The 21,291-nt window shown below is 41.3% G+C and overlaps 1 protein-coding gene and 2 non-coding genes across 3 annotated transcripts; all 3 read right to left on the bottom strand.

Moving 5' to 3' along the window:
* Nucleotides 1-1,444: 1,444 nt before the first annotated feature.
* Hspa9 (heat shock protein family A (Hsp70) member 9) lies at nt 1,445-19,598 on the bottom strand. Its single transcript, NM_001100658.2, is given in 17 exon segments — nt 1,445-2,230; nt 2,459-2,599; nt 2,810-2,902; nt 3,269-3,363; nt 4,429-4,546; nt 5,070-5,174; nt 6,012-6,239; nt 7,338-7,547; nt 11,734-11,826; nt 12,238-12,400; nt 13,562-13,668; nt 13,761-13,834; nt 14,725-14,849; nt 16,401-16,582; nt 17,644-17,731; nt 17,945-18,003; nt 19,415-19,598. Coding segments are annotated over 17 exon segments (2,040 nt in total). The 5' UTR covers nt 19,496-19,598; the 3' UTR covers nt 1,445-2,152.
* On the bottom strand, nt 5,462-5,529 carry Snord63bl1 (small nucleolar RNA, C/D box 63B like 1). Its single transcript, XR_015643170.1, has one exon. It is a non-coding gene; the product is annotated as a small nucleolar RNA SNORD63 (small nucleolar RNA).
* Nucleotides 6,792-6,864, bottom strand: Snord63l1 (small nucleolar RNA, C/D box 63 like1). Its single transcript, XR_015643169.1, has one exon. It is a non-coding gene; the product is annotated as a small nucleolar RNA SNORD63 (small nucleolar RNA).
* Nucleotides 19,599-21,291: the final 1,693 nt, after the last annotated feature.

A 21,291-nucleotide genomic window follows, 5' to 3' on the forward strand; every position in this document is an offset into this window, starting at 1 on the left:
AAGCCTATAAAAAACTTGCTAAGTTTCTGGGTTTGGTAAGTTGCACCCACTACCACAGATGGCTTGATGTCTATAATGAAGTATTGGTGGTTTGCCTCCCACATATTTAAGTATACTACATGCATTTGCCGTGTAACTAGGCAGCGGGTACCTGATCCCCTGGAATTGAAAATTAGGACAATACCAAGTGATATCGTAAAGTACATGAATCTATTTGTACTTTTGCTAACATTTTTAAACAAAAGGTTTGGTTTGAACAACCCTAAGTTTTGGTGTATTTTGCCATACATTAGACCAAGAGAAGAAAGGTAGATGGAAGACTTCAATGGGTTCTAAACCAAGTACTTAGAAAATCAGAAGGGGAAAATCCTTACAACAGTTTGCTTTCCAACATGGGTACAAATAGTTCAACAAGCTCAAGGGTCAAGCAGAACATGAAAACTGAGATTTGCTGCTTCAAGTCTTTGAAATTTGGACCAAAGCACCATTGGTTGTCAGAACCTTGATTTGTTTACACATGAACTAATTACTTATTTTAAAAGATTTATTTATTTATTATAAATGAGTACACTGTAGCTGTCTGCAGACACACCAGAGGAGGGCATCAGATCTCATTACAGATGGTTGTGAGCCACCATGTGGTTGCTGGGATTTGAACTCAGGACCTCTGGAAGAGCAGTCAGTGCTCTTAACCACTGAGCCGTCTCTCCAGCCCAAACTAATTACTTATAATAGCTGTATATCCTATTTTTCTATCTTGGAAACCCTAACCTGCTTTGAAATGTTTGAAATCAGGTGGGCTTGGTAGTACATTCCTTTAAACCTAGCATTCTACATAGTGAAACTGTTTCAAAAAAAATAATAAAAAGGGATTTATGTAGGAAGATCAACAGCACATAATGGCCCATGAAGTGCCACCAGATTCACAGCTGCCTATAGCTACAGCTCCAGGGATCCGTGCACATAACCATAGACAAAAAAATAAATAAAAAAGGACTATACAAAGTTGTCTTTCTCTCCAGGACAGTGGAGAGAACACACACACACACACACACACACACACACACACAAAAAAGGGTAATTGTTCTGAGTCACTGGAATTAGACATTAGGACTTCTGAATAATACTATATTCTTTATCAACTCTGCTCAAAATTTGTTCAAGGTAAAAACAGCACTTAGTTTTTTCTAGATAGAAGACTACAACAACTGGATTCGTTTATGCCAGTATTTTATTAAGACGGGGTGTCTCATTGTGTAGCCCCGCCTGGCTTCACACTGCTTCCTGAGTGGGCTTCCACATCCAGCATACATGCCAACATGTTATTTAGTCCCTCACCATGTTTAATTTGTTCAACCTTTTAGCCAGTGTTGATTTTTTACCTCTACTCACAAACCTGATGGTACAGTCATAGTCCTTGAGCTACTACCATTCACAAAGGAGATCAAGAGGCTTTCAGAATTTTATTAAAAAAAAAAAATCCAGAATGGATGAAAAAGGAACAATCATCAAGAATATAGATGTCAGACATTGGCCACCCAAGAGGGTAGCTGGAGAAGTATGCCTTAGGCCCATGAGAGGCTTGTATAATTCTTGATAGATCACTTTAAGCTATGGCTAACACAGCTGTTATCCATTGACCTAACTTCTGTACCTATAGACCATGACACAGAGAGCTTAGTCTTGCAAGGCATCAGTTGAAGGAGCAAATGTACACACAGGTCATTTATAGCAGTGCTCTTGGTCAACAAGCATCTGCATATGACCTCAATTCAAGGTCCATGACAGATTACCTCTACTGCATGTGAAATGGGCTTCCATCTTGAAAACATAGCTACTTCAGCACAAACCAGATTTACCTAATAATGATTGGTACACAGCCCCATCCCACCCCTTTACGTGCAGCTGAAAACAGCAGGCTAGTTATAGAAGTGTGAACCTGCTATTGCTGACTTTATTACCATTAAATGAGTTATAGCTATTGTCACTGGATTTATATATTGTCACTGGATTTATATATTAAGGAAATTATATATAGAATACTGCAAAAATACAGTAAAAAGACTGAAGTTTGCCCCTTTTCTGCTCAGGAAGTTCCTTTACTCCCAAGCTTCATAGTATGTCGTCCTGGCTCCACAATGCACTGCCACTATTACTGTTTCTCTTCCTTCTGATCTTCCTTCTGTTCCCCAGTGCTAGAACTTCCAGAACCTTCCCGTTCAGATGCCATCTGTTGAGAAAAATACTTGAGAATCACTAAGAAGCCACAAGTCTGGTCCCTGTTCAACAGGCTTCATTCATCATACAGACCTCGCCTTGTACTGACTCCCCTCCTCTTGTACAGCAATGGTATTCCCTACTATTCTGTGACATTCTACTCACAGTATCCTCAATTCTATAAATGGTTATACAGGGAGCCCCAGTCATTAGGCCCCAATTACCCCTCCAGCCCTTGTACCTTTTTATATGCCATTTCAAAGAGTTTCAATGATGCCTGCTGAAGGGAAGATGCCGCCTGCCTAATGTTTTCTCCTGTTTCACTGTCCTTTCGAGCAAGGAGTTCTCTCATTTTGGAAATCTCTTCCTTTAGCTTGTTGCACTGGAAAATGCAAAAGACAATCACACACACAAATCCTCTTTTCTATCTAGGTCTCTTGTCTCATTACATGTAATTTACTATTCATATTTCTAAATAGTTTTTGCCTCCCCACCTACAACCCTTATTCATATTTTTAAGAAACTGAATCACTATCAAACCCAAAGGAAAATGAGATTCAATGAGCCAGTGAAAATGTTTTTGAATTGTTACCTCGTCAGCAGGCAACTGGTCCTTGAATTCTTCCATCTTGGTTTCTGTGTCATGAATAATTCCTTCAGCCATATTAACTGCTTCAACACGTTCCTTAGAAAAATTATTAGTTCAACATAATAAACTTTTCAATTAACCAAAGTTTCATTAGCTTCTATAATAAGTGAGAAGTTACTCGCCACAGTTTATTAGCTGAAGTACTTGGCATGTCTTTGAGCCAAAGAATTGAGCTGGCTTTTGTGACATGGAAATTTTAACATTGGATGACTAAAGAGAACATTCCAACCCAGTATGTGCCCGTGATCCCAGGTATCAGGGAGGTTGACAAATGTGGGGGTTGTCTCAGACATCCTGACTACACTGTGTAACTCACGTTAAACAAAGACATTAGGAGATGAGAAGTGAGAGAAGGTGGGTATCTGTAACCTGCCCAAACTTGAGCTCAACAAAAGCAATCACCTTCTTCCTCCGGTCTTCTTCAGCGTACTTCTCTGCATTTTTAACCATGTTTTCAATATCATCTTTGCTTAATCCACCAGAAGACTGGATTACAACTGTAGTTTAAAGGGAAAAAAAAAGGCAGCTCTTTAGTTCCCTTCTTTTAATGCATTAAGAAATTACTACACTCGGCATGGTGGTACACACACACACACACACACACACACACACACACACACACACACACACACACCCACCTTTGATTGCAGCATTGAGAAGCAGGAAGATCAGAGTTCAAGACCAGCCATGGCCACAGACCACCACTATTTATATAATAAGGAATACTTATAGCCTTGTAAGTAAATTGTATAGAATGATCCAGTGATCTGCCTCCAACAAATTGCTACTTCAGCAATCCACAAGGTCAGGCTTGCCTCTGTTTATACCCCCTTTCATGTTATACGTATAGAAGCTCAGACATCTGTCCCACGATTTGGAAGAAAGAGGCAAGCAGATCTCAAGAGTTTTAGTCTTGTCTACCTAGCAACTTCTAGGGCATCCAGGGAAACAAAGTGAGATCCTGTCTCAAAGCCAAACAAAAACACCCGGGTGTCTGGAAACATAACTCTTTATAAGTTTAAGAGGCAGCTAACCATAAAATAAATAAATAAATAAATAAATAAATAAATAAATAAAATTTAAAAAAAGGGGGGGGAGGAAGCTTTGTGCTGGAGGCATGGTTCAGTGGTTTAAAAGCAACTGTTCCCCCCCCCCTTTTTTTTCGGAGCTGGGGACTGAACCCAGGGCCTTAAGCGCTCTACCACTGAGCTAAATCCCCAACCCCAAAAGCAACTGTTCTTGAAGAGAAGCTGGGTTTAAGATTCACAACTGTCCATTGCCAGGGGATCTGATATCCTGTTCTAACCTCTGAAGGCAACAGACATGCATGAGGTGCAAGAAATACACGCAAGCAAACACCCATACACCATGTAAAAATAAGTCTAAAGTGGCGACGTACATTAACAACCTCCCTAGGGGAGAAAGGCTGTTTCCTGATAATGGCCACCTTCCCTTTTTCTTTGATGCTAACCAAACCTAGGGCCTCACATATGCTAGGAAGGCGCTCTCTATACTGGGAGACCTCCTTAGGCTCACACGTCATTCACAGTCTAAATACTTACTCTGTTGCTCACGTCCTGTCCCTTTATCTTTGGCAGAAACGTGCACAATCCCATTGGCATCAATGTCAAATGTAACTTCAATCTGAGGCACTCCACGAGGGGCTGGGGGAATTCCAATCTAAAATAAATATCCAGAGTGAGCGCTTTTGAGAGGCCCATGTACTCTCATTTCGAAACAGGCCAACCAACACTTGCTTCCTAAAATAAGTGGTATCTTCACTGAGTGTACAAAAACGTGACATTTAAAGTGATGGTAGTAGTTTTAGTGCTTTTTGAAAGCAACTGGGCTTCAAGGAGTTAATGACCATGATGGCTATATGTGCCTAGAGATTACAGCAAATGAGGAAACTTCTTTACTGTAGCAATGCTGACCATTAAGTGATTTTGAAATGAGTAATCAAGATAAAATTTAACTTCTGAGTTAGCATTGCTTCTGAGTCTGAACATTTACCAGGCTTTTAACATTTTTAAATTTCTGAAAACACAAAGTACTTTTAGGTAAAAACTAAAATCATGAGTTTTATAATTCACCTACAAAAACTTGTCAAAAACAACACAATATGCCTGTATGTCAGCAGTTTGGAGATTAAAATGTTAACTTCGCACACCAAAATCATGACATCCAGGATCAAAATACTTACCAAAGTGAACTGTCCTAGAAGTTTGTTGTCTCCGGCCATCTCTCTTTCCCCCTGACACACTTTAATCTCTACTTGAGTTTGTCCATCAGCAGCAGTAGAAAATACCTAGGGAAAAAGAAAACCTGGTAATCTTGATTTAACTATACCTATTATAGAGAAAAGGCTAACGAGAAATTTATTCTGATACTGCGTAATTCCTAATGTCTATAACTCTCAGGACAAAGGAAGGGCAGAAGAAGAGTTAGTTTAAAAGGACACACAATAGCTATTGCTTCAGCTAATTTAAGCAAGTTATGTTGTATAAGATGAGGCTTTAAGCCTTAAAGTTTAAGGCAACAAAACAAGGTTTTAAATACTTGTTTGCCAGTCCAGGAAAAGAGGATCAGAGACAATGTGCTCAGTAATAAGACGTCACCACACTTTCCTTCAGAATGATGTGTTGACAAATACATCACTGCACAAACACCAGAACTAGAGTTCTCAAGGAAAACTGACAACTAAATTAGTCTAGAAATATAATATTGGAGACATGTTCACACTACTCAGAGTAGGCAGTTCTCAAACTCTAAATTTTCACTCCTCAAGGCCCCAAGTGCTGGCATGATTTAAGAGCCACAAGAAGTAATTCTTCATCTAAGACCATGTCATGCCCATAAATCCCTGCTTGGTAGTGCATCATTCTCCCAGAAATCAAACCTCCTCCCATATCCCTAGCCAGGATTTTCTTTGCCTTTGATAACAGAAGACTACAAGGATTTTGGTAGCAAATGACAATAGCCTTTTAAAGGCAACTGCTAGTTGAGGTCTAACAACTTTTCCAGGAACTGCAAAAAGCAAACAAACAGCCAGTCTGCTAGTATAGACTTAGAAACAAAGTTTTAAAGAAAAAGTTCATACAGTCACTGGAAGCAGAAGAGGTTAAGAATAAAGAATGGCTCTTACCTGGCTCTTTTTGGTTGGAATAGTGGTGTTCCTATTAATAAGCTTGGTAAAGACACCTCCAAGTGTCTCAATACCTAGAGAGAGGGGAGTGACATCCAAGAGTAGCACATCTGTAACATCACCAGCCAACACACCTCCTTGAATGGCAGCTCCAATGGCTACAGCCTCATCAGGATTAACAGCTTTACTTGGGGCTCTGCCAAAAAGATCTTGCACAGTCTGCTGAACCTAAGCATCCGGAAGAAAGAACCTGTTAGTCAACACACAGGGCAACTGCTGGAGTGGAACAGAACACTAATATTCCTTCCAGACAGCAAGTCAGAGAGATCCAGGTTCAAGACGGCTGACTTCTTGTTTGTGTGTGACTTCAGAGCATCTCATTCACTGTCCACTTAGAGAATAGTTTATTTCAGTAATCTAGCTTCCCAGAGGACATCATTTGAAGCGGAAGGCACATGACAACAAGGAGTTATAAAATATAGTTTTCATATTCTACACAATTGACCAATTTGAAGTAGTAATGTCAATTCTGCAGCTGAAAAGAGTAGTTTTTGAGCCTGTGTATTAGAGCTAACAAAAGTGAACATCACCTTAGGAGAATGGGTTAATATCTCATAAACCAGAATCCTAGGTCTAAGCTTATTTTGAGCTCATTTTCCAACATCCAGGTGTTTCAAACAGAGAAAAAGAACAAACCACTACCAGAATAAATGCATCACTAATTTGGGCCTCAGATAATTCAATCTGGCTACCAAACCCCAACTGCACCTTCAACAAGTCTGTGCTCAGTTATTACTTCTCTACACATCTGCTTTCAGAATGATGTGTTGATTAATAAAATGCATCATTGCACAAACCTTTGTTGAAATTCAAGCAGCCCCACACCCCCTGCAACCACCAAGTACTACTGGGAAGATGTGTCCAAAACACCCCTCCAGGGACTGGCTACTATCAAGGTTTAACAATATCTTTACCAGAGTAGGATTAGGATCCTCCCTGCTACCTTTTCTTGCATCCTTTATTCCAAATAAACTATATAAGCTTTTTTTTTTTTGAGGGATTTGTATGCAAGATATAATTCTGTATGTAGTTGCATCTTACCTAGAATGCAAGGCCATCCTCCTGCTTTATCCTCAAGTGCTAAGATTACACAGGCATGAGCCCTCACAGGCAACTAAAAGCACTTTTTGGTGAGTCTGGTCTTACCACCCTTTAAAGAACACTAGTAGAATGGATCATATTCCTGTCCACACACAACATATCCCATTTGTCCCAGGAATGTAATTATGTATTCATTCCTCTATGAGGAATACCATGAGTCCATACCTTGGGCATCCTCGTCATGCCACCAACCAGGATCACTTCTCCTATGTCACTCTTGCTGACTTCTGCATCCTGCATAGCTTTCTGACACGGAGCAATAGTTCTCTTGATTAGATCTGTGACAATGCCTTCAAACTGAGCTCGAGTCAACTTCATATTCAAATGCTTTGGTCCAGAAGCATCCATTGTAAGGTATGGCAAGTTGATGTCAGTCTGCACGGGAACTACATGTCAGTAGGTAGCCAGCCCGATTGGTACTTTGATACCCCCATTCAAAGTTAAAACCATAACCTTGGACTTGAAAGGCACATAGGGTAGGCCTTACTAAATGAGTAGCTACCAAGCACAATGATTCCAAAGTAGAAATACACACTACAGACTCTATTTTAATGGAGTCTACACATAGTAACAACGAAGACTGAAGTAGACAAGCTTAAAAAATAATTACCATTTGACAAATATAGAATGGCAGAAAAGATCTTTAAGAACTATATTATGACTGAGCAGTGGTGGCACACGCCTTTAATTCTAGCACTAAGGAGGTAGAAACAGGCGGTGAGTTTGAGGCTAGCCAAGAGAAAAACCAGCCCACAGAGAAAACAAACAAAAACAAAAAGAACCATATTGTGGGGTTGTCTTTCACATTAAGTTTAAAAATTATCTCATGTCTGGACTAAAAAGAGAGCTCAGTAGTTAGGAGGACTTGTTATTCTTGGAGAGAACCAGAGTTCAATATCTAACACCTAGCTAAGGACTGCCTAAAGTTCCAAGGATTCTGATTTCTCTTCCACCTTCTACTGGTAATCATCCTCAATTGCCTTCTTCCATTCCCTCTGCATACATAAAAATAAAATCATAAAAAAGGGAAAGAAATCACACATGTATAAAGAAAACTGTTCTCAATCAACCTCTTCATCTTCAGCTATACTGAACTCAAGGTCAGTCTGATCTGCAAGAGACTCGTACTGCCACTATACCCACAGAGAACTGGTTACTGTATTTAAAAAGGAAAAGCCAATACCTAATCCTAAACCCCATAGCTTGGGGCCATAAAATGTACAATTAAGGATTTTTAGAGTTGATATGGTGATACATATTTGTATGAAAATACCTTAAAACTTATCCTCTATTATGTGTAATATATACTGAAGCGTATATAGCACATTATCTAATCTCAGCACTCAATCTATTTCATAGCAAATAAATACATGTTCATGTGTATGTAACTAGAAGAACAGTTTAAAAATTAAACTAGTGAAATTCAAAGACTGCTATTAATAGTGAGGACACATCCAGACCCCTCAACCCCCTAAGCTGCTTTACACTTTTATCAAAGGCTAATAGAATATACAACCTGAGAGAAGATAAGTACTTTTCTTCAGGACAAACGACCTTAGACATAGACAGTTAAATACGTCATAGTCAGTACACTCTCCATATAAATAAGAGTAATCTATATTGCTCGAAAAGAATAATGACAAATCAGAAAATAAGATCAATGTTGTCTGGCCATTTTGTCAACAGAAACAGTCTCATTCAAATTGGCAATCACTAGCCATATCTAATTACTGAGTACTTTCTAGGACTAACTACTGTGTGTGTGTGTGTGTGTGTGTGTGTGTGTGTGTGTGTGTGTGTGTGTGTGTCTGAAGTCTAAAGCGGGGCCCCACTATGTTGTTCTGGAGGTCCTAGAACTACGTATAGCAGGATGACCTCAGACTTCAAGAGATCCACCTGCCTCTGCCTCTCAAGTGTCATTACATCTGGCATGGGACTACTAACTAACTTTTAAGATAAAGCCATTCTAGGACAAAGTCCTGCCTGCCTTCCTCACTTTAAACTCTACCACTTTACTCTCATTAATTCACAAATCATAATTTGACCATGTTTAGTAATTCTAGGTTCTGTACTTAATGATTTTGAGATGAACACCAACCCACACCTATGTCTAGGTTTACTATCTCCTCCATCTGCACCCAGTTTTTCCAACCCTTCTCCAGTCTTTACCCATGAGCTTTAAACATACTGCCACACTCAATTTTCTCCAAAACTCTTAAAAAGTGCTACCTAAACGTATGTAGATGTGTACATACTACATAAACACAGGTATCTACAGAAACAAGACAGTGTCGGCTCCTCTGAACTGGTGTTACAAGCAGGTGCTGGGAACCAAATGGAGGGGACAATGGCAACATCTCTCAACAAGTCATCTCTTCCCTGCCACCTCAAACTATCCTGTCCTTAACATGCTGTGTACCCCAGTTGATGTTTTTTCAGTCTCAGAGTTCTCCCTCACACACAAAGGGTCTCACTAATCAGGCAAGGCTGACCTTAAACTCATCTTCGCGCCAGCCAGCACACCCAGCTGTCAGGTTCCTGTAAAACTGACACCATCTTCCTGCTTCAGCTTCACAGTGCTAGGATTACAGATCTAACTTGTCACCTTTACCTTTAAGTTATTATTTAATGCATGGTCCTTACTATTTACTAGTATATATTCATCTGGTAAACCTCACAACTGTAAGAAAAATTACCATTTGTTGGCCTCAGTTGTAGGTTAAAAAGAAAAAGTGAAATGATTCATTCAAAATCAGAGCTAAGAATCTTAGGAGTGGACTGGAGACACCAGTGTTTAAGAACAAACCATTAATCCCAGTTATGTGGGAAGCAGAAACAGGTGATCTCTGTGAATGAGATCATCCTGGTCTACAGATTCCCAGGACAGCCAAGCTATACAGAGAAACGCTGTCTCAAAAAACCCAAACAAAAAGCAAAACCAAAACTAACAAAAATTTCATTTGATATTAAATATTCTAATGTCCATCTTTCCATAGTAAACTAGTAAATCTACTGAGATATTTCTAAGGATTCATTTTACAGATTTACAATCACAGGTGTACAAGGATTTAATATACTTTACTAAATACTAGAAAAATAATATCCTTCAGTAAGATACAGACTATATAAAAATAACCAACTTCTTCCTCTCCAAGTATCAAGTTCTGAGATTTATCAGCTATCTACTGGCAGTTCAGCATACTCTTAAGCCACAACCCTAAACACTGTCATATAACAGGGACAAATGACATGATGTCAATACCAATAATGAGTATGTTCAACTTTCAAACAATGAAAATTTGGAAGCTAGGGGAGCTCAGAGGTAGGTAGGTTTCCTATATAGCATTCAGGTTTCAACAAAAGTTAATTAGCAACAACGAAGGAACCAACAGTCCCCTAACCTCCTACTGGGAAACAAAGTAACAACCTGAAGCAGTCACAGCTCTGCGATCACAAGAACCCAGCACTGGACATGGGAATTCCACCCTAGCCAGTACACAACCTACATCTAACAAGGAAGTCTACTTTATGAGTTTACGCTTGGTTGCTAAGACAACGAAGCTTCACCTGGCAGAACTGTCAACAATCTCAGAACTCGGAGGGAGCAAATCTGTTTTACAGCTCATTTTCTGGAATGGTGATCCAATTTATTAAATGACAGAGAACCAGCAACTCACAAAGCAGTAGATTACATTTAAAACATTTTTTCCAGGTTAGTAATTCCATCTCTTCACATTACTTTTACTAATGCCTTGCCTTTTTTAAAGAGATGCTGAGATCTATGTGCACTCGAGCTAGTTCAAATCATGGAACCCTTTTGCCTCAACTTCGCATGTACTGGGATTACAGTCATGCACCATGAACTTAAAAAAAAAAAAAAAAAAAAAAAAAAAAAACAATGCCTCAGGGGCAAACAGGTACAGACCACTAGTAGGTGTTTAGACCCTGGGTTCAATTACGAGCCCCAAAGAAATAAAGCCTGTTTTTCTTTGTTAGAGACAAGTCATGCTACATAGTACAAGTTGGCTGCAACTCAGTATGCACACAGACTTGCTTTGGTAATAATACTCTAGCCTTAACTATCTCACCAGAGTTTCCTTTTTGCAATACTGGGATATAAAAGGGATATACATGCTAGCCAGGTCCTGTACCAATGAGCTATCATCTCCTGATCTAAAATTCTCATCTTGCTGTTTGTGGTGATATAGGACTTTAATCCCAGCACTGGGGAGTGGGTGGGGGGAGAAGGAAGAAAGAGGGAAATGAAAACACATCTTTAAAGTAAATTACTGATGTCATTCAAATAGGAGCATGATTGTTATTTGGCTCTAATATATCTTTATAATCTTTCATTAAAATCTTTTAGCTCAGGGATGGACAGACTCAGTGGTTAAGCCCTCATCCAGAAGACTCAGACTCAACACCAACAGTAACATGGCAGTTCTGATGCCCTCTTCTGGCCTCCACAGAAACCAAGCACAAATGCAGTAGATGCACATGCAAGCAAAAGATACACACACTATTCAAATATGCTCAGCACTGGGCATTTTCCATCCCTCACCTGTACAGATGAGGAGAGCTCACATTTAGCCTTCTCAGCAGCTTCCCGAACCCTCTGAAGTGCCATGTTGTCTTTGGTCAAATCAACCCCTGTCTACAAAGTAGGATTAGTGAGACAATTATTACAGAACTGTAGTAGCAATGTAGAACACATTTTTTGTTTGCTTATTAAGGGGCCAACCCTTTATTAAAAAAAAGTCACCTTTAAAGATCTGTAGAAAATAACCAAGTATTAATAAGTTATCTGATTTATGTCAGCAGACTGAACACCACCCATCAATCTGTTTTTCTGAGTTCCTAAAAATTCCTTCTCCAATACTGTAACCAAGGTCACTTGGTCTTTTGTTCCCAATCTAATCAACTAAAATGGTTTATTTTACCCATTAATGTGAAAATGCAATTAGTTACCTTAGTGTAGAAAAACTATTAACAAAGCAAAAACCAATGTAAACAAAAATATTCTCAACAACTCAAGGCCTACACATTAACCACAGCAGTAACTAACCTCCCTCTTGAACTCCTTGACAATGTGCCGTAACAAAGCTTGGTCAAAGTCTTCACCTCCTAAGAAAGTGTCCCCATTGGTGGATTTCACCTCAAACACTCCTTTCTGAATTTCCAGGATAGAAATGTCAAAGGTTCCTCCACCTAAATCATATACAGCAATGCTAAAAAATAAATAAACAAATAAATAAATCCCAAGAAACAAAACCTACTACAAAAGAATGAATTACTATACCAAAGTTTAATTATTAACCATGTTATTTTCCTGAAACATTTAATTAACTGTAAAATGTAGTTAACAACCTAAGTGACATGCCTGTTAACATATGGTATCATAAGCATGCAATGCAGACGAGTGACATTAGTAACACACACAAACTACAGTTTCCAAAGTATTTGTCAACAGGTCACCAAAAAATTATCAAGGGTCTAAAATGAACAGTACAATGGTCTTGAATTAATGATCAAACAGATTTGGAGAAAATAAAGTACATTTTTTTGTCTAAGCATAATGCTTCCCTACACGAATGGTTAATGCTCCGGGAAAAATCTTATAGCTGATATAATTTAGTTCACAGCACAAGTCAGGTGGCGGTAGTGTGCGCCTTTATCCCAGAGGTGGGGGAGGCAGGCAAATCTTTTCGAAGACTGCCTGGTTTACAGAGGAAGTTTCAGGACAGCCAGAGTTACATAAAGAAATGGTCTTCAAAACAAAGCAAAACAAATTACAAGCACAGGGCTGTCAGAATAGATGGCTTCTCTGGAGATGTCTGGTTCCAAGCCTGATCAATCCCAGAAACCTACACGGAAGGAGAGAATCGATTCCTCTAAACTGTCCCCTGATCTCCACATGTGCACTGTGCTGTGAACATGCCCCACCATACACATAATACACTCTACGTGTGGGGGCTGGAGTTCCACAGCGAAGAGCGCAAACCAGTTTCATTTCAAGTCCCTACATCAGGCAGCTCACAACCACCTGTCATTTCAGCTCCAGGGGAATCTGCCATCTCTGTCAGGAATAAGATGCATATACCTATATACAAACACATTATAATGGAAAGTAAAACTAATTTTTAATTAACAAAAGAGAAGGCCAGCCAGGTAAAGGCACTTGCCACCACACGGGACAAACAGACCCATAACCTATTTTAGGGAAAGGCAAGAACCATTTCACACAGTTTATCTTCTGACCTCAATATCCATGCCATGGAACAAATGGACAACACATGGACCCACACACACACACACACACACACACACACACACACACACACACACACACCCCCCATAAACGAGGTAAGGATTTTACTGTATCAACTCACACTTTGTCTTCGGATTTGTCCAGACCGTAAGCCAGAGCTGCAGCTGTAGGCTCGTTGATCACTCGGAGCACATTTAGCCCAGATATCTGGCCAGCATCCTTAGTGGCCTAGAGAAAGTAGAAATAAATCTATCTTTCCATCCTTTAGCTCAGGAACCCTACCCCGACTCCCAGCAAACAAGAGATCTAATTAATTTTACCTGTCGCTGTGAGTCATTGAAATAAGCAGGGACTGTGATCACAGCATTTTTTGCTGTATGGCCCAAGTAATTTTCTGGGAAACAAAGAATAAAATGCAATTGTGGTACTATGTTAGGGGAAAAAAAAGCAACGAAATTATTAATGAAGCCTAATATTCCACATCTGATCCTCTTGTGGAGCAACAGACTCCTTTGTGACTTAACGTGGAGAAAAACCATGGAGAAAGAAAGAGTGGGTACTGTTATCTAGTAGCTTGTAATCTAGCATCTGGGAAGCAGCAGGAGAAACATGAGTTCAAAGCTGTCCTGGGTTACAAAGCAAGACCTGCAGACAAAGTAGCTCATGCCTATAACCTTAGCACTCAGAAAGCTAAAGACAAAGATCACTATTGAGGCCAGTCTTGGATACAAAGTGAGTTCCAAGACAGCATATAACTACAGTATGAAATTTAGTCTCAAAAAACAAATCACTCTAACTACCTTAGTACGTAGATGGCTACAACTGTAGAATGTGAAGCTGAAGCCAGCCTGGGATTCCCACCCTGTGTTGATTCCGACTTCCCAAAATGTCTGAAGGTCTGGGAAGTGCTTTTGTCCAGCTCAACAGCAGAGATGTTGGTGGAAAGTCCAAATCACCTTTAGCATTTCAGGCTCGACTTATCAATATCCAGTGACCTTTAAACTTAAGTTTACCGTGTAGCTTTCTGGCTTCTGACACAAAACACTACCATGCAACCCTACTGGGGGAAAAACAACTCCCAGCAGGTATCATTAGGAAAGTTAAACGCAATTTGCAGATTAAGTATGAAGAGTCTCAAAGTTTTGCCTTTTCTAAATTTTTCTATGCAAAAGGCTTAGACCCCATCATGCACAGAACATGAGGTTAGTCAGTACTACCACAGAGACACAAACAGCAGAGACATGAACAGCACGTCCTGTTTCCTAGATGTGAAGTAACCCTCACCTGCAGTCTCTTTCATCTTCATCAACACAAACGCTCCAATCTGACTCGGAGAATAGAGTTTTCCATGAGCCTCCACCCAGGCATCACCATTGGAGGCACGGACAATTTTAAAGGGAACATTCTTACTTAAAGATAAAAAGAATCATGTAAGAAAACTATCCTGTGAAACTTACTACTGCAAGGACATCACATATCACATCCATTTTAAATTGTACAATGACCAGGTAGTCTCTAAGAAAATGTTACAATAAAATACTACCCAGTCACAAAACTGAAGTATGAATGCAAAGGAAGATGATGGATGAACACTGACCTAGGCTAACTTAAAGCTAACCAGGTCTACCCAACATTTGTGTAAAATTCATACTCCACCCCCAGACCTTAAAGGACATTTTTCAGGTGTTTTCTGCTTCTGTCTTTCCACCATGCTAGTCCTGGGGTAAAACTCAGATTTTCAGACTTGGCAGGAAGTGCCTTTACCCTCTGAGCCAGCCAGCTAGTCCATCCAAGTGAGTCTCAAATGTTTAACACACACCTCAAACTTACTTAATAAAAAACAAGGGGGGGCCCTGCTGGAGAGATGGTTTAGCAGTTAAGAGGTTCCCAGCAACCACATGGTGGCTCATAACCATCTGTAATGGGATCCAATCCAATGCCCTCTTCTGGTGTGTCTGAAGACAGTGACAGTGTACTCACATACATAAAATAAATCTTACTTTGAAAAAAAAAAAAAAAGGCAGTTTCCTAAGAAAATATAGATAATAGTAAACTTGGGGTGTTTTTCTAAATTTTACTGATTTCGTATATATTGGTGTTTAGTCTGCCTGGCCAGGTGGTGTCAGATTCCCAGAAACTAGAGTTACCAATGGTTTGTGAGGCACCATGTAGGTGTTAAGAATCAAACCCAGATCCTCTGGAAGTCAGCACTCAACAGCTGAGCAGTCCCCAGCTTTTCTTCTTTTTCTTTTGGTTTTTCAAAACAGGATGTCTTTGTGTAGCCTTGACTGTCTTGAAATTCAAAAATCTACCTGCCTTTCTGCCTCCCAAGTGTGGGATCAAAGCATGTACTACCACTACTACCTGGCCCCTATTTTTCACTTTTAATCTCAATTTAAAGGAAAAAGGGTGCAAAATTGGACCAAGGAGATAGCTTAGCAAATAAAGGTTCTTACTGCCAAGTCTAATAACCTATCTTCAATGGCCAGGACCTACATGGTGAAAGAAAATGGACTTTGTGCAAGGTATACGCTGGCCTCCTGTCACATGACAGAGGATGAGTGACAGAGGATGACCATACTCACAAACAAAACAAAAATATAATAGAAAGGGTTGGGGATTTAGCTCAGAGGTAGAGCACTTGCCTAGCAAGCGCAAGGCCCTGGGTTCGGTCCTCAGCTCTGGGGGGGAAAAAATAGTCAGGCAGTGGTGGTGCATGCTTTGGTCTGAGCGCTAGGGAGGCAGAGATAAGAGGATTTGAGTTTGAGGCAAGCCTGGTCTACAGAATGAATTCCACGAGAGTACACACAAAACCATCTCTCAAAAAACTAAAAACTGCACTCATCTGGTGGGATGTGACTTTTCCCCAAGAACAATAATGAGACAGTGGATCAAGGCCCCCACAGAACTGGGATCAAAGCCCCAGCAAGTCTGGGTTACTGGTGCTTCCTAGTACTCACGTGTCTTTCTGTACTTCAGGGTCATCATATCGTCGTCCAATAAGACGCTTTGTAGCATAGAAAGTATTGTTTGGGTTGGTGACAGCTTGTCGTTTTGCTGGCATACCAACAAGTCGCTCCCCATCTGGTGTAAAGGCAACCACAGAAGGGGTAGTTCTGGCACCTTCGGCGTTCTCCAGGACCTAAAATTCCCAAAGACACTGTTTAAAGTACTAGTCACCACTGGACTCTTGGTAGCCAAGACTTGAGATACAACCACAGCTTAAACTGTATTTAAAATAAAAATGCTGAAAGGATAATGCACTAAACTGGCATGTTTTATTGTTGTGAATCCTACAAAAATACCATTTCAAATATACGCAGAAGACTATAGCCATACCACCTTTATTATGACTACTGTTAATTACATACAGAAGCTAAAATTTCAGACAAAAAAATAGAGAACAGCATAAATGAGGACAACGGAAGGGCTTATGTTAGTACCAAACATGTGGGGTTTCAGCCGGTACCCAGTGCAGGCATGGGTAAAGAAGCAGGACAACTATAGATTCCCAGGAGCTCTAAGCCTTGACAACTCAAAAGAAAGTTTGTGTATTCTGCTGAAGAGGCTTCAACAACCTTTACATAACACAAATGTGGAGCTCTCCTTGTTTCTAGTGAGTAGAAGCTTCCGACCTCCAGTCTTGCTGGACTCCTAACACAGCAAGCCATTTCAAGTCCTCTAATGACATCACCACCAGTTCCCCAAAGTCCATGTTTCACTTGTACTCTTGGAAGTTAGATCCATTTAATTATGAACACCCAAAGGTTAATTCCTAAGTCTTAAAAAAGCAAAAGCGGTTGGGGATTAGCACAGTGGTAGAGCACAGGGCCCTGGGTTCAGTCCTCAGCTTGGGGCAGAGGGGAGCAGTGGGGCAAAAGCAGGCTTTAAATGCAAATTAGAAGCCTAGAGTGGTTAATAATGCCTGTGATCTTAGCACTTAATACTGTACCCTTGAAGCTGGCCCAGGATACAGTATCTCAGGAGGAAAAACCAGCACCAAACTAAACACATCATTGCTTGTTTGTAAGACAGGGTTTCTCTGTGTGGCCCTCGTTATCCTGAACTCACAGATCCCTCTGACTTTGCTGGGATTAAAGGTGTCCACCATCAAGCTGGGCTCCGATTTAGCATTCCTGTGTACTTAATGCCATTCCTATGTACTAGATATCTAAATGACCCCGGGCTTCAATTTATTCTCACCTTGGCTTGTTTGCCCTCCATAACAGCCACACAGGAGTTAGTAGTACCCAAATCAATTCCAACAACTGCACCCTTGATTGCTTCTGACCTGTAAGAAATGAAACACCATGGTCATCTTAACAATGATCTCCAATGTCAGGAAGAACTGTTTTATGTTGGTGTTAACAGTGGCACACTAAATCAACTACAAATACAAACGAATAGTTAGCGATAAAGAGGAATAGTTCCATGTTAACAAATACACCCATCATAGCTGAGGTTCAATGTGTGTTTTTCTCAGAGAGAGTGAGGTTATACTTACGCATAATCCCTTCTTGAAACAAATCTAAAAGCCTCATGACTAAGGCCATTCCAGCCATCCTGGGGAGAAAAAATATTGCATCAGCCACCAACTACAAAGACTCTTGTTTTTTTTCCAATTATTCTGAAAAAACTCATGCAACTTTTAGTCCTTAGTATGTAAAATACATAGATTACAGATCACATATCTACAAGTTTTCCAGACTTGTCTGGTAAAATTAAGCATACATAAAATTGTCTTGAATTGCCACCACTAAAGAAAAAAAAAATTACATTGCAATGGATGTACAACTTTGACATTATTTATCTTGTACCAGTATCTGCTGTGACAAACTGTGATGCTTAGAAGCAACTCTGGCCTTTACCAACAAGCCCCCCATAAATTGTCACTCAATTTAGGACAACCTGGAAGTGGGCAGAAGTGCCTTGCTCGAACACAAACTCCCGTGAGGGGAGGGGGGGAGGGGGAGGGGGGAGGGAGGGAGAGAGACACTGAGACTGTGTGCGAGAACCACTTTTGCTGAACACCTGATTAAGGAGACACCAAAAATTTCAAAATTCAGTTGACTGGCCTAATGGCAAATGCCTTTATTCCTAAAACCTCAAAGCCAGAGACAGGCCTGGTCTAGAACAGCTAGGGCTACACAGTGAGACCCTGTCTCAAAATAAACTCACAACCCTGTACACCTCACTTCAATAACGTGTGCACTGCAAGTAGAGATTTAAAGTTCTCAGATACATTTCCACTGGCCTGGTCAAACAATTATTTTGGAGAGTTTCAGGTCTCAATCTCCAAAGACGTACTTTTTCTTATTTCAGATCAAAATCTTTTTTCTACTTGTTATTATAAATCACAAGTAAATCGAAGGAAAAAAACCTCTCTATCTTTGGAGCTGGGTGTGCTCGCCTTCAATCTCAGCCCTCGTGGGGAAGAGACAGGCGCGGGGATGTGGGGGTGTCTCTGTGAAGCCCACAAAGTTAATTCCCGGGCAGACAGGTCTACAAAGAAACCCTTTCTCAAAAATATAAAGTGAAAAGTCAAAGAATGGAGTTGGAATGTTGGAATTTAATTTTCAGTTCCTAATGTGGATACCCCCCACTTCTTCACAGCAGCGACATTCTTGAATATTTACAGCAGAGAAACTGTCCATCAACCCTCAACAGTCTAGCGTACATAGTTCTGCGTTTCCAGTAAACTATACCTACTGTCTAAGACCAAGCACATCCAATGTGCTACAGGTTAGAGGGCCACTACGTCGTGAATTATTGGGGTAAAGACTTCAGAACGCCAAGGATTGTGACTCAGCATAGCTCGAGGCTAAAGCCCTCAAAGAAGGCCAACAAAGACTATCGAAGGTCCGTTACCTTCCTACGCTCCGGATTTCTCCTAGAGTCTGACCCCGAAGGGCAAGGCCTGCCTTACTCGAGTCGGGGCCTGGAGCCCCTACCGGAAGGCATGGCAGCTCCTCACCTGGTGACGGGCGGCGGCGGGACTCCGGGACGCTGTGGTGCCCACGAGACGCGCGGCCGCGGCTCTGCTGGCGCTTATCATGGCGGCTGGACAGAGGGCTACGAGGGCAAGAACAAACACCCCACAGACCCGGAGCTGCGTGCACGGCGGTGGCTACGCTTCTGGAACCCTCCAACCACGTGGGGTGGGGGGGCGGGGGCTGGCCGCTGCAGCAATGAAGCCCGCTGTTCTGCTGAGGCACCTAGCGTAGTGCCTGACCAGAAACTTCCTGTTTGCTGCTCCCGGAATCGGCGCACGCCGCGAGCACGCTCCTCAGAATGATCGTTGAAAATTTCCGTTCTTTCATCACGGCTTCTGGGGCTGTGGGAACAGTGAGAAGGGAGCGGGAGAAGAGAGACGTACAGGCATTACTTCAGACAGCCCCGGTCCTTGAGGCAGGAAAGACTCAAGGTCACACGGGATAAATTACGAACCGATTACAGTCTCCTTGCGTCAGTTGCGCAGAAGGAGGGGCCTCCTGCGCCTGCGTCGTCGGCTCCGGATGAAGCCCTGTAGCGCATGTGTAAGGGGCGTGGAGGAAACGGGTTAGGACTTAACTGTAGCGTTTATTGGATACTCCAGTGCACGCGAATTTACTGGAGAGTACCGGGGGCGCGAGCTCGCGCGCTCACTGGTAGGCGCGTGGGAGTTTTTCCCGAGGCCGCTACTTGCAGCGGGCGCCATCTTGTCCTCAGGCGTTGATAAGGGGACCTTTGTTCTCACCGTTTATTCATAGCTTCAAGTATGCACACCTGTATATGCGCGGTCTTATGGGATCTGATGTCCTCTTCTGGTATGTCTGAAGACAGCTACAGTGTACTCACATGCACAAAATAAATAAATCTTAAAAAAAAAAAGACTGTCTTGAGAAGGATGAGGGCTCTTACGTGAGCTCTTAAGGTTTGCTGGGCCAGAGGCGACTCTTTTTCAAACCTTGCACTTGCCAGGTGTTAGTTATACTGTGACTTTTTTTTTTTTTAAGACAAGGTTTCAGACGGGGTGTAAATGGCTGGGCATGGGGAGAGTCTCTCTATATGGCCCTGGCTGTCACAGAACTAGCTATATAGACCGGGCTGGCCTTGATCCCCCGCCAGTCTATCCCCGGAGTGCTGGAATTAAAGGCTGCACCACCCCACCCAACCCCAGTGTTTTACTAGCCTTAGCTATGTGGTGGTTTTGTAGCTTTTGTTGTCCTCAAACTCAAGGCTGACCCTTTCGAATGCCTGGATTACAGATGTGAGGTGTGTCTGTCCAGAGACTTTCAGGGACAAAACCTGAACAAATGTTGTGTCAAGTTTTTCTCGATGGTGGTAAAAACAGTTCAGTGATTCAAAGACAGTGAAATAGAACTTGGTTTTGGAGGTAAGCAGTTTGATATCAATAGAAAATAGTTGGGTAGGAAGTGGTTGTACAGTTCTGTGATTCCAGCGGCCATCTTTGATTTCATCACTCGTTCCAGGCCAATGGGCTACATGAGACTATCTCAAAGAAAAAGAAGTGAAAGTAGTCATCACTGTAACAAGTAATGAAGAAAGTGGTGAAATTAGGAGATAAAATACAGTTTACATTATGAAAAGAAGGGAAGGAAAGATAGCTGGGAATGGTGCTGTAAGCCTCCAGCACTTGGGAGGAAGTAGAATCAGAAATACAAGGTCACCTTTGGTGATATAATTAGTTGGAAAGCAGCTTGATGACACTAAGAGACGGTGAACCTGTTTCAAAAAGGGTTAATAAAATTAAGTTAGGACAGACATTACAATTACATACATTTTTAAAAATGTCCTCGTGTGGGGTTGGGGATTTAGCTCAGTGGTAGAGCTAAAGGCCCTGGGTTCGGT

This window comes from Rattus norvegicus, chromosome 18 (genome assembly GCF_021556685.1).
Source record: "Rattus norvegicus strain SHRSP/BbbUtx chromosome 18, alternate assembly SHRSP_T2T, whole genome shotgun sequence".
Classification (NCBI taxonomy): domain Eukaryota; kingdom Metazoa; phylum Chordata; class Mammalia; order Rodentia; family Muridae; genus Rattus; species Rattus norvegicus.